The 14,393-nt window shown below is 39.5% G+C and overlaps 1 protein-coding gene across 1 annotated transcript in view; it reads left to right on the plus strand.

Moving 5' to 3' along the window:
• Positions 1-549: 549 nt before the first annotated feature.
• lpin2 (lipin 2) overlaps positions 550-14,393 on the plus strand; it is a 104,711-nt gene continuing 90,867 nt past the window's right edge. The window contains exon 1 of the mRNA XM_043689329.1: positions 550-785. Within this exon, the coding sequence (XP_043545264.1) occupies positions 699-785 (87 nt within the window). The 5' untranslated portion in view covers positions 550-698. The remainder of the gene's footprint in view (positions 786-14,393) is intronic.

The raw sequence follows: 14,393 nt of genomic DNA on the forward strand, positions 1-14,393 counted from the left end.
ATGCTTTAGACACTTGGTCTGAAACTTCTGTTTATCTTTTCCTTTATTGATTTTTGTCTTTCTAATCTCATTGCAAACATTGTTCCAATCAAAGAAAACAAATTCTTACAGTACACAACAAAGTAGAGTTTCCTAACAGTACGGAAACAGATCATTCAGTCTGGTTCTGAGAGGAACTCAGCTACACTTTCATTCCCTCTGCCCTTTACTGTGGTGTTGGATGATTTCAAAAGTGTGTTTACATGAGGAAGAAAGCAAACACATTCGAAGTAAACAAGTTCAAAACTCATCAGTAACATCAACAATGGATTTGTTCTTTTGATTTGTGAAAGACATGTGACTTGATCTAATTATTAACAAGTCCTGTGAATTTCCGACATCATCCTATGTTTTTGCTAATGGAGAGATGTTTGTTATCAGTTGAAACTTTGAGCAGCCTTTGACCATATAGCTTTATCTTTCTGATGAGAGGTTGGGGCAGATTTTCAGTTGCTATTGGTTGGTGAATATTTTACTTTTGTTTTGCTTTTCAAGCTGCCAATTAAACAAATGTTTATTAGTAGGTGTACGTTGTAATCGTGTGTTTGCTACACTTGGATTCCTGGAATTCATTCGATCATCCGATGAGCACAAACTATTGAAAAACTTGTACGATAAACAAGGATTTTTGAAGTTTAAAAGGGAACTACTTTTTAAAAATGTATTTGTATAAAGAGGAATTTGATTGTTCTGGAGAAAGTAGCAGTGAAAGTGAAGATAACATCTTTGGAAGATCCTGGCTCTGGGTGAGTTTGTGAAGCTAATAACTAGAACAAACACACTTCAGTTAGGTTAGGATGTGGAGAAGGATCTGTGAACTTGTTTAACTTTCAAAATCTCTGGAGGTTTTATTGGCATACAGTGTCATTCTGCACACCAGTGTATTAATAAACACTGAGAATTTTATAACTTTGTTTTAAAATGTTGTTACATCATTGTGTAACTTTTATAGCACCAGTAAAAGGTTATTCAGCCCCTCAGGCAAGTTCGACCTTTAAATCAGATCACAGCTGATCAGGAGTTCCACTCCAATTTCTTGCATTTGTTCCATATCCCTTGATGCTCTTTTGCATCAGAAGTCTGAATCTGAGTATTATCAATTTTATTTGACCTAGCATGCACAATCCTTGTGGGGCAAGAGTTTTACATTTTGCTACTATTGGTATAAAAAAAGTGCTGCTTGATATTATTTCTGAATGGCTTCATTCTAATTTTAGGATTGCGTTCATTTGCTTTGCATTCTGTCATTGGATGAACTACTTTTTTCTGTATCGTCCTAAATTCCTTTTTATTATTTTAAACACTGCAAATAGCTCACCCCTCAAATTGCGATATTCAGAAGAATTTGCACTAAACGTGTGCAACCCAGTCTCAATATTCAGCCCTTTAATCCCTGATCTAATTCTGCTCTGCCAATCATATCTGATTTATCTCAACTCTGCATTCCTACCTTCTCCCCATATCCCTTGAATTGAGACCAAAAATCTAACTGTCTTGCCTCTGAAAATCATCAACCCTCTTGGGAATTTCAAAGATACTCAAAACTGAGTGGAAAAAAATTCTCATCATATTAGCCCTGCGTAATAATCCCTTTTGACCTGATGATCTGCCCCATGTCTAGATTTCTAGATGTTTGACTCAAACTGTGCTTTTTAAATATTTGAACTTTTTCTGTGTGGAAATTTCTCACTATATACATGAACAAAAATTGTTGAAGCTATGGTGTTTAACCCTACATGAAGAGCTACTGTAGTCTACAATGTATGGAATTTGTCTAGTTTGACTTGCTGTTGCCTCCCATTCTATAATGGTACTGTTTTAATGTAAGTGTCTGTACACCAATGTAAGCTACATTTTGTTATTTCTATAGCAAGGTTGGACTCCACTATTCTTGCAATGATTTCACAGGCTAACCAGTTGCAATCCAGGTGCTAGATGTAGGGTTGGGTACATTTTGGCGCCGATCATTTGACACTGCCATTTTGGCTCTAAATTGTTTTGACGCTCTTTACTTTGGTGCCGAGTTGTTTTGGCACCATTGTCATATTTTGAATAAATTCATAAGATTGTAATAAATTAAAAATAATGAATAAAAAGAATTGGATTTATTTCTTACAATGCAATAAAAACAAATTTCTTACAATGCTTCTAAAATAATTCAACAAATAAAATGATTATAAATAAATGCAGCTCTTTCTACCAAAAATGAAAATTCTCTCACCTTCTTGACCACTATCGCCAATTAAAAAGTCGACTGGGACAACACTACTATCCTAGGGCAAGGCAGACAGAGAACAGTCAGGGAATTCCTAGAGGCATGGCATTCATCCACAAACTCCATCAACAAACACATCGACCTGGACCCAATATACCAACCACTACAGCGGACAGCTGAAACTGACAACCGGAAGCGGCAGGGACAGACCACTATAAACATCGGAGGAAACATCAAAGAAGCGCTTCGCAGGAGACTCCCAAGCACTGATGATGTCGCCTAGCCAGGGGACGAAACGTTTGCAACAAAAACTTCCAGCTCGGCGAACAGAACCACAACAACGAGCACCCGAGCTACAAATCTTCGCACAAACTTTGAATTAAAAAGTCTCCACATTGACTATTGATCGGCACATAAAATTTGTACTCGTCACAAATCACTAACTCTTTGAAACTAACAGGATTTGGAGGAGCAGAATTGATTTGATTTCATTTTCTTCGCGTGATTTTTTTCATCGGCAGCACTTCCAACTTCAGATGCTGAGCGGGTTACAAAATGAGCGGGTCGTTAATCATCCTCTCTTTAACCAAATAAGACTTTTTTTAAAATTCTGAATTGGTGCCAAAACAGCTCAGCGCCAAAGTAATGAGTGCCAAAACAGTTTAGAGCCAAAACGGGGGGGCCAAATGATCAGCGCCAAAAGGGCGGTGCCAAATAGTCCCATTCCGCTAGATGTATAGGGTAATTGTGGGTACCCATCTCTGACGGTTGGGATTAAAGGAACTGCACCATTTATTTATTAAAGCAACTAAAACCTTTTAACCAGTTCTAAGCAAATTTTTATATCTGCAGTATCATTTTTCTTATCCTCTCACTCTTCTCTGCTCCCCCTAGTTGCTGATGACAAGTCTAGATGGGCTTGAGCTATGAGAAGGTTTAAAATACACTTAAGGGCGATGTAGACAAGTGAGTGGGGAAGATGCATGGCTGATGCAGTATAATGTAAGTAAGTGTGAAGTTGTCCACTTCAATAGGAAAAATAGAATGGCAGTGTATTATTTAAATGGTCATGTATTGGGAAATGTTGCTTTTAAAAGGGATGTGGGAGAGAAATCAAACATGCAAATGTATCGACAGGATGCAAGTGGTAGGTTGGTCATCCATTACAAAAGGATCAGCAATGATATGTGGAATGCCATAGTAGGCGGAGTGGGCCAAATGGCCTACTTTTGTTCCTCATTTCAGTTTTCATGATCCTTTTTGACAAGAGCTGAAACTTTATTGCTGGAACAGCACAGCAGGTCAGGCAGCATCTAGGGAACAGAAGATTCGACGTTTCGGGCATGTGCCCGAAACGTCGAATCTTCTGTTCCTTAGATGCTGCCTGACCTGCTGTGCTGTTCCAGCAATAAAGTTTCAGCTTTGATCTCCAGCGTCTGCAGACCTCACTTTCTCCTTTTTGACAAGACCCAAGTGGTCTGAAGTTTTTTCCTAAGATATCTGTATTGCACATTTTTTCACTTTTTTTTTCCCCCCTGTTCAAACTATGAATTGCATTGTAAGTTTCATCTTTCAAATTCAGTTATTTTCCAGAGCAAAATTTCTGGTTGATCTGTACATCACAAAATTTCTTTGGACATCTGTACATAGTATCTGTCTTCAAATTGTGGATGAATTCAAAGATTTGGTGTTTTTATTAACTGTCAGTAGCACGCTTTCCATTATCAGGATCTGAACTTTGAATTCACCAATGTTCTCCTTGACTGTTTGATGTAAAACATCACATGACAGAATAGAGATGTCTCTTATTGGTGCGTAAGCACAACCCTGCTGGCCCAAGTAAAGAGAAGGAATGAAATGTACATTAAAGCGAGGTGTAGTTAAAAAGGGCAAGGCAAATAGTGTAGTCAAAATCAGTGACTGCTGCTGGATTTTGTTTTTGGAATATAATTGATTATGATTAATAACCCTAAGAACTAGAATTTCATATACTTTTATGGTTTTACTGTGTAATCTTGTGGCAATTTAAATTGGATAGCTAGCAGTTTTGGAGGTGAATTTAAATTAAATAGTGTTGACCTACTTTCAAAAATTGATCCAGGCAGTTCAAGTAAAAATTAGTCTTTAATGATGAGATTGCTGTAGAATAATAGGTTTGGTGTCATGAGCATTTATGAACTTTCATTTTTTGGACAAATTGAGCATTGCAGTAGTCAATTGTGTCTAACAGTGGACTAGATTTTGCTGTAGAAATGAGGCTATTGGCATTTTATTATTGAGTGGTGAAGTGTTAACTCCTGGTGACAGCACATAAGTCATCACATGACCAAATCAGAATGTTGATGTTTAAGCTGTCTTGCTTTTTCAGAAGCTGTACAACAATGGCATCTTAGACTCTGTATATTGAAACATGTGAACGGTATGAAGATGCAGTACGTGTGTTGGACACCCACTAAATGGCCAGAAAAAGTTCATTTGTACAAAAGGGCACAGTTAGATAGGAGAGTGAACTGTGAGGAGAATGGAGAGATGATTGTGTGAATGGGCAGGTACATGACAGACAAAGTATGATCTAAGATTATCCATGTTAGTAGCAAAAACAGGAAGGCAGATTGAGAAGGGGCAAGGTGCAATAAGACCCGGATGTCCTCATACACCAGTCACTGAAAGCAAGCATACAGGTGCAACAATGAAGAAGGTAAATGGTATGTCATCCTTCATGGCGAGAGGATTCCAATACAGGAGTGGCAACGTCTTGTTGTAATTATACAGGACCTTGGTGAGACCACATCTGGAATTTTGTGTAGTATTGGTCTTAGCTGAGGAAGAATGTTCTGGCTATGAAGGTAGTGCAACAAAGGTTTACCAGACTGAATCCTGGGATGGCAGAACTGATGTGGTGAGGAGAGACTGAATCAGTTAGGACTATATTCACTTGAGTTTAGCAAAATGAAGTGGGGAGGAATCTCATCAAACTTACCCAGTCTAGCCCAGTTTGAATTGTATAAGTGCAGAAAGGATGTTAGGAATCAGTGGGAAGTCTGGAGTCAGGTTGAGTCTAAGGATGTGGGGTAGGCTATTTAGAACTGAGATGGGAAGTTTTGTCAACCAGTGAGTTGTGAACCTGTGGAATTCTCTGCTACCAAAAGCAGTTGAGGCCAAAAGCATTGAATGTTTTGAAGAAGGGTTTAAGTATAGTTCTTGGGGCTAAACAATTCAAAGCGTTTGGGGAGCAAGAAGGAACAGGATTGAGTTGGATGATCAGACATTATCATATTGAATGATGGAGCAGTCTCAAAGGGCTGAATGGTCTACTCCTATTTTCTATGCTTCTACCTATGTTTGCTTCCCCATTACTACTCGTCAACCTCTTTGGTACTGAAGGTTTGCTTCTACCAGTATTGTCTCATTCTTTCAGATCATCATTGTTGTGAGAGATTTAGAAATATGAATGATCACTTTCCTTTTTTTTTCTCTTGCTTCTGCCTCAATCCCAGATTTGACAATAAGTAAATTTTCCACCAGCTAAGTCCAAGTTTAGACTCTGAAGAACTATCAACAATTAATCAATCTGAAGATATGAACAGTTTCTTGTTTCTGTTTAAACAGGTTGTAGAGCTCCTACTGAGAGTGCTTCATTGGAAAGGCATTTTAGTCACATTAAGTGCCAATCAAAATCCTGTCAAATTTATGGACAAATGTGATGACCAATTTTTGCTATTTGCTCTCAGTGGAAAGTGGAAAATCCGTCCTAATTCTACACTGCTTTCAACTTGAATTTAATTTGTGTAGCTTGAAGACAAAAACATAGAATAACATTGCACCATAATTAAACCTAAACTTTTAAAACTAAACTACAAGCTTTAGTTGAATCCTTTATAAACTGACTCCCTTTTGTAAAAAAGCGCAATCACTTCATGTTAACACTCCTTTTACAGTTGCTGAAATGCATACTTTGGTACTGGAAGGAATGTGAAAATGAAACTAAACACACTGATGATCAACACTCTTTTATGTTCTCCTTTCTTTGAACTTCATATGGTTTTGTTTCACAAAGTCATTTATCCATACTATTCTGTGATATTGCAGAACAAATATTTAAAATGTTAATGGGATCTGTGCATCAGTGGATCGGCCACGCTTATTGCCATTCCATAACTGATCTTGGAAAAAAGTGGTGGGTGTGATGCTGCCTTGAATTCGTTGAATCCTTTTGAGGTCTATGCACAGTGCTGCTTTGAAGGGATTCTAGGACTTTGACCAAATGACGATGGAGGAATGGTGATATAGTGCCAGTTAAGTTTGGGTAATGTGAGTTCAAGGAATGATGTTCTTGAGCATCTGCTCCTTTTTGTCTTTTGTAGGCAGCAGGGGTCACGTTTTTGGATGATGTGAAAAGAGCCTTGGTGAGAAGCTGGGTGCATCTTGGTGTATACTGCTATTATTGTACCTTTGATTCTTCTGATGTTCCCTGCTGACAAGCATGTCATAAACTTATCAGCAAATGTGAGAGAGCACCATGATGTGATTGGAAGAGCAACTTCTCACAATTTCCTTCCATTTGTTTCTATATGTGTAATGACCTTTCCCCAACAGTCATTTCTGTGACAAAATTTTCCAGGGTAATTTAGGGATTTTAGGGTCAGATCTGTTTAGAACCCCCATGTACTTCAAACATGACTGGAGAGTCTGTAATTCATTTTTGGCGCCTCCACAGCAATCTGTCAGCCAATTAGCATTTTCTTGTCTTGTAGTACAAATCGTGATCGTTTTAAATTTGGCATTCTTGTACTTGTCCTGATCTGTGTAAGACAGGTTTCAGCAATATGTCTCTCTTCTGTATTATCTATTTATCTTGTTTAAAATTATGTGAAGTAGTCTGAATCTTTGTGATTCTCTCTTACAAGATAGTTTCACCTGTTTGTGTGCATTTACACATATGTACTTTTGATTTTTCAGAGAAACTGGAATTTAAGCCAACCAGTAGTTTCATTTAACCAGGTTGTTTCTAATAATGCAAGTGTTAGAATACAGCAGTGTTCATTCAATTTTGTAAAGAGCTGCAGTTTATTTTTCATGTAATTCAAGAGCTTCTGCTTCTTAAAATTTCTTGGTTATGGTGCTGACATGTCTTTTTAAGAGTCAGTGCTGAATTCTCTTGATGTCATCAGTCTGAATATGTGCTGCATTTAGTTATGATACGAATTGTCTGATTTAAAATATTTGGCTTGTCTTGTCTTTTTGTGTTGAGCTATGAGTAGAATGGGATGTATGTTGATCAAAAATTACAGGGAATTGTACAGCTGAGAATTTGTCTCTGTCTTAAACAGAAGAAAATTGTTTTGGCTATTATGTTGACAGCTGGCTCATTACTCCAGATTAGTGGGATGTTAATAATTATTTCCTAGTGCCTTTTATTAATGATTCTTCAGTTCCATTGTTGAATTTGGCTGTTTCTCAAGGAAAAATATCTCTATGAAGTTTGCAGTGTATCATTATTTCTAAACAATTTGTTTCTATACCTTAGGTATGTGATTATTACACTGAACTGTAACAAAATCTTCATGAAAAGCAAAAGCTAATTTGTTTTCTCATTGCATCTAATTATTTTATTTCAGTGCTGTTAGCCAAGCAATGATAGCATTTCTAAATGTTTCTTGACAATTTTTATTGATATCGCAGCTTAAAGAGGAATTTTAATAAAGTAAGTCAAAATTGTGGGTGACTGTAGTTTTGGGACTACAAGTCTTATTTAAATTATTATTAATTTTCTAAAATAGCAATTGTTTTCTTTTGAATATTACAACAAATACAGGACCAAACAATCCAAACTTTTATTAAAAACAAACCTGCTAATTACATAAATAACTAGGGTAATAAAACCAAATTATTATTAAACAAACCAAATAATAATAATAATAAAAAAAAATAATATCAACCACCATAACACATCAGCAAAACAAAGTCTTTTCCCTGGGGTCGGGAGTCCAGAACTAGAGGGCATAGGTTTGGAGTGAGGGGGCAACTTTTTCACGCAGAGGGTGACACATGTATGGAATGAGCTGCCAGAGGATATGGTGAAGGCTGATACAATTGCAACATTTAAGAGGCATTTGGATGTGTATATGAATAGGAAGGGTTTGGAGGGATATGGGCCGGGTGCTGGCAGGTGGGACTAGATTGGGTTGGGATATTTGGTCGGCGTGGACGGGTTGGACCGAAGGGTCTGTTTCCGTGCTGCACATCTCTATGACTCTATTAGCCCTCGATCATCAAGCACATACGTTTATACATATTCATATGTTCATAGTTCCTCTCCTCTGAATACCAGATTCATTACATAGAATTGCCATGGCTATATAAAGGCTCTTATTAGTATGGTGGAAAAATCTGTACCCAGGTAGTCCCAAAAGGGCCGCCACGTCTTCTAAAAGTTCAGTTTTATGGTGCACCATACATGTAAGAAAGTCCAAGGGGATGTGCTCCATGACTAGCTTTGCCAGCCTGGAGGGATTTTTCCGCCAGCCACCCTAGTAGAATTTTCTTTCTAGCACAAAAAGTAAGGATACTGAGAAGCCTTTTTTTTTTTTGTGTGCATCTAATGAAAGTGAATTACCAAAGCCAAGAAGAGGAGATACTGGTCGATCTCCATCTCCTTCCACAAGGCCTTCTCTATTTCACTGACCAAGGTGCTCCAGTATGACTGCAGTCTATGGCAGGACCAAAGGCAATGAGTGCCCATGCTCACTTTACATTAAGACACATTGGAGATGCTGTCCCTTTTAAATTCAGTAAGATGGTCTGGGACCAGATGGACCCTGTGGAGAATATTCAGTTGCAAGGCATGGGTCCTGTTGCAAATCAAGACCCTCTTTCATTTTCCCAGATCCTCCCATATTTAAGAAGAGATCTCTGTGTCCAACTCCCTCTCCTACACCTTAGAGCAGTTCTGTCTAGTCCAAAGGACCCCCTCCCAATAGGTGATAAGTATTGCTAACAGATAATGTATCCTCAGCACTCAACACCCTCCTCTCCATGCCAGACCTATAAGGCTCTGTTAGAAGTGTGATCTGTTTTTGTGAAGTTTCTGATTTGAAAGAACAAGAGTTCCCCACTGGTCAATTCGTATTTCTGAGCCAACTGGTTAGAGGACATCAATATATCCCCTTTGAATATATCACCCAGGCAACAGATGCCGCTAGCTGCTCATAGTTTGAATCCAGAGTCCATCATCCCTGGTTGAAAGCCTGGCATACCAATTATGGGTGACAAAAATGATGTTTTGGCAAAATTGCCCTCATTCTGATGCATTGCCCTCTGCCTTGGCAGTATTGATGACTATTGGGCTATGGCAATATTCCTTAACTGTTCTCACTTTGTCCAGAAATAGCAGGCTAATAAGGGGACATCCTTGGCTGAAATGCTTCAATGTCCAACAAAAGTGAGTGAGGATCATCCTGGGCCCAGTCATTCACATAAGATGGCAACGAGCTTAACTGATAGTTTTTGTTATCTGGGAGGCCCAATCCTCCCAGTTTGTAAGGTAACTGCAATTTAGTCAATTTAATTAGGGGCTGCTTGTGATACCAGGTAAAAGAACTAAACCAGCTGTTCAGTCTTCTAAATATTTGCTTATTGAAAAGCAGAGGAAGCATTCGCATTGAATACAACAGGCAGGGCAGAATCTGACCTAACCAAGAAGTCGGAAACATCTCCCATCTACGAAGGTCCTGCCGAATAAATGGACAAAATAGGCTTGAAATAAATAATCAAAAATGGGAGTAATAAATATACTTAAGTGTGAGAAAGCCCTCCTGTGACCATCTAAAAGGGAACCGAGATCCGCCATCAGGATCAGGCACTCCATGAGACCACTCATGGGAATGGACTCTGAATTCGCAAAATTGATCTTATAAGCCGAGAAGCCACCAAATAGATTGATGCAATTTATCAGGTATGACACTGAGACTGTTGGGTTTGTTAAGAAGACAAAAATGTCATCCACATACAGTGCAATCTTATATGACTTCAACCCTATTCTGGAGTGGTTATATGGGATCCCTGCATATTGTCTCTGCCAACGGTTTGGTCACCAATGTGAAAAGCCAGGTGACAAGGGACAGCCCTGTCGACCGCCACTACAAATATTAAAATTGCTTGATGGTACACCATCGGTGAGGACCGTGCCAAGAGAATCACTATACAAAACCTCCACCCACTTGCTGAAGGTCTCTCCCAGGCCAAACTGCTTCGGAGTATGAAAAAGATATGGCCACTCAACCCTATCAAATGCCTTTTCTGCATCTAAGGAGATCACCAATCCCTGTACCGATCGCTGTTGACATAGTTGGATCATGTTAAGTAATCTCCTGACATTATCCGTCAATCTGCGACATTATATGAACCCCGACTGGTCCTCCTTAATGATGGAGGGCGGTACAGATTCTAACCTTAATGCCAGTGTCTGATTTTGATGTCAACATGTAATAGTGACATGGGTCTATAGGAAGCACAGTCCTCTGGGGCCTTCCCTTTTTTATGAGAGAGAGATTCTCTCTTTGAGATGGTGGGTGGAGGCCACGACTGAGAGTCATTAAACATAAGTATATTGTCAAGGCCAATGTTTTTTAAATTCCTTATAGAACTCACTGGGGAGCCCTTCAGGGTCCTGCGTCTTTACATTCCGGGGTTGCCTCACGGCCTCCTGCACCTCTTGCTCTGATTCAGATTCGGGTCACTCCTGGAAGATCCAAATTTTTAAGACTCTGTCCTAACCCGCCCACTCTCTCAGCTTTCAGATTGGTATAATTCAAAGTAAAATTTCCAGAATGCTGCGTTAATCCTATTAGAATCATAGGTCAAATTTCCATTGTTCTCTCTGATCGAGGTAATGGCCTGGGTTGGGGGGGGGTGCATGGTTTTTTTTTCCCGAGCAAAATATGCTAAGTACTTGCCCCACTTATCCCGATGCTTAAACAGCCTTTGACTTGCAAATGTAAGCTACCTCTTGGCTGTCCGCATGAGCATGGAGTTCAGCGTAGAGAAGCGCCATGATCCTCTGCAGTTTAACCAGTGACGGCCTGTCAAAATATGCCTTTTCAGTTACTTTCAGGCGCATCTTGAGCAAGCATTGCTGATCACCCGTCTGTTGCATCTTACTGACTGAATAGGAAATAACCAACCCTCTTGCATAGGCTTTAGCTGTTTCCCAAAGGATGGATGGGCTACTGGCTGAGCCTGAATTAATATCTAAAATAGCCTTGAACGCAGCAAAAAAGAATTTAATAAACTCGCTATCCTTGAGGATGAAGTGATCCAGTTACCAGTGCCTCTAGTCAACCACCGTATCCTTACTCTTAACCGTTAAACACACTGGAGCATGATTGGAAATAGTGATTTTGCCGATTGTATTGCCACTGAGCCCAGATGTGCTTCGGGGGTTAGGAAAAGATTAATCCTGGTATAGCATTTATGTGGGTTCAAAAAGAACGTGAAGTCCCTGCCAGTAGGGTGAAGGTGCCTCCAAACATCTACCAACCCCAATTAAGCATTCAGATCCCTTAATTGTTTAGATCGCAAAGAAGATATCGGCAGGCATTTGGGCAACTGTCAACTGTGGGGTCTATGAGACAATTGAAATCCTCTCCTATGATGATATATTGAGATGCAAGGTTAACCAGTCTAGAAAGTCTGTCTGACAAGAATGTAAGGGGGTGAGCCGGGGGACAGTAAACATTGAAGATCATGTATTCTTCCCCATGTTTCAAAGTTTTAAGGATTATAAATCTCCTGTGTGTGTCTTTAATGCACTCTAATAACTTAAATGGGAGATTTTTTTCTTACTAAAAATGGCCACCCCTCTACTCATATCGAAAGCTGAAAAATAAACCTGGTCATATCCCCCAGCTTCAAATGCTCTATATCATCCACGTGTGTTTTTTGTAAAAAGGCAACATCTACCCCCTCAACCTTTTTAAAGCTGGAAAGTAACTTCTTTCTCTTGACAGGTGAATGACTCCTCTTAACATTCCAAGTGCACTTTAAACGCATCCTGAACCATAAATCTTCTATAGTACAATTTAGACTCCATAGAGGAAGAACCCGAGCTACATATCACCGAGCTTTAATGCAAAATAATCCCCAAAACCCAAAAACAACATAGACTAAAATAACTACAGCCAACAAATCTGCAAAAGTTGCAAAAACTATGTACAGCAAAAACAGAAAAACAAAAATTGCCAAAGGTACTGATTGGGGGGTAAATTCCTCCATTCAAAGGGAGTACCTACACCCCCTACAACCCTGTTAACAATCCCAACTGCCCTCTCAACTCTTACCATCTCGGGTCGCACTATGTACGCTGACCACTCGGTAGAGAAAAAAAAACCTAAAAGCAAAGTTAGTGCTATCAGCAAGTCAGCTAAAAATAAATATGTCACCCATCCTTTAACATAGAGATTAAAGATAAATACTCTATCCAACCCAGACATCGTTTCATGCAAGTTAATACTGGAAAGGAGACTCTAAGTCCTTTCTAAAGTAGAGCAAACCCGAACAGCTCTGTCCTCTTCACGTATTCGGCCATTCGACTTTAGTCAACGTGTCCACAAAGTTCTTTGCTTTCTCTGGCGAGTCGAACAAATGTATGGATCCATTATGATTGATCTGAAGCACCGCTGGATATCTTTAAAGGATACTGGATCCCAAGCACGCTCAATCTCCTCTTGACGCCACCTTTTCCGGACCACCTGCCATTGAGAAGTCTTGAAAAAAACACATGACCCTGGACCTGCCACATACCAACTCCCTTGAATCCTTCTGCTGGGCTCTAGAGGCTTCTGCTTGTCTTTATAATGATGCAACCTCACCAGTGCAGGGCATGGGCGCTGATCCGCACATGACTTTGTGCTGCAATCCAGTGGGCTCTTTCAATTGTTAGCCTTCCCTTCTCAACCTTCAAACCAAGGAACCTGGGAACCACTTCTCTAAGAACTGCGCTGGTGCTCACCTTTCTTCCCCTCTGGTATGCCAACAACGCACATTTCTAAAGTCATGTTCCAACAAATGACGACAAGAAAGTAAACAATAAACCAATTACAGGAGGGAATTGAACTAGCGTAGCAAGTAGGACATTATTAGTTATAAATCAAAAACAATATCAGAGTCTCCCAAATCTCAATTGCAGCTACTCCTATTATACTATTGTCTTTTTGCTGAGAGATCCTGTGGTAGCATGTTAATCGGGTAGTTAAGGCAACATTTGGGACACTTGTCTTTATTAGTCGAGGCATAAGTTAAAGGGACCAGATGTTACATTGGAACTGTATAATAAGCTGGAGTACTGTGCACACTTTGGTCTCTGCACTGTACAAAGGATGAGATTGTGCTGGGGAGGGGTGTGTCTGTATGCAAACAGAGATTGAGTCAAGGAAGTTGCCTGGGATGGAGCACCTTCTTTACTGAGAGGCTAGATCAGCTCATGTTGTTTTCTATGGAAAGAAAAGGTTGAGGACAGACCTGATGGAATGTGTATAAGATTTTTGAGGGGCATGGACAGGCTGAACAGAAACAGTGTAGCTAAAGGGTCAATAACAAAGGAGGCATAATATTAAAAAGGTCAAAGGCAGGAAGTTTAGATGGGATTTGAGGGTAAACCTTTTCATCCAGAGGGTGGTGGAGGTCTGAAATGACTGGGAGAGTAGTTGAGCAAGGTAACCTCTCAACATTTAAAACCAACTTGGATGAGCATTTGAAGTGTCATAATATTCAAGGCTATGGGGATAGGATTAGAAGGTCGGACTAGTTTAAACTTGGTGTAGCTTTGACAGAACAGACTTGATAAGAGGAAAGACCTTTTCTGTACTGTACAATTCTATGACCCTATGACAAAGAACAACCATTCCCAGTGCTCCGGGGAAATCAAAGAACACCTGCAGAGCATGGACAGCTCTGTTCATTTTAAAAAAAAAGGATAATCGCCTGTATGAGAAATCATGCAATGAATACCAGATGTAACAAGAAAAAAGATTATAACAGAATGCAAAAATTAAAACTGTGCATCGCCATGTTGACTTTGTATCAGAGAGACATCTTGGTGAAATCTGACACAAAATTGGCTTACTCTTGTAAAATGAAGTCT

Source organism: Chiloscyllium plagiosum, chromosome 4 (assembly GCF_004010195.1).
Source record: "Chiloscyllium plagiosum isolate BGI_BamShark_2017 chromosome 4, ASM401019v2, whole genome shotgun sequence".
Taxonomy (NCBI): domain Eukaryota; kingdom Metazoa; phylum Chordata; class Chondrichthyes; order Orectolobiformes; family Hemiscylliidae; genus Chiloscyllium; species Chiloscyllium plagiosum.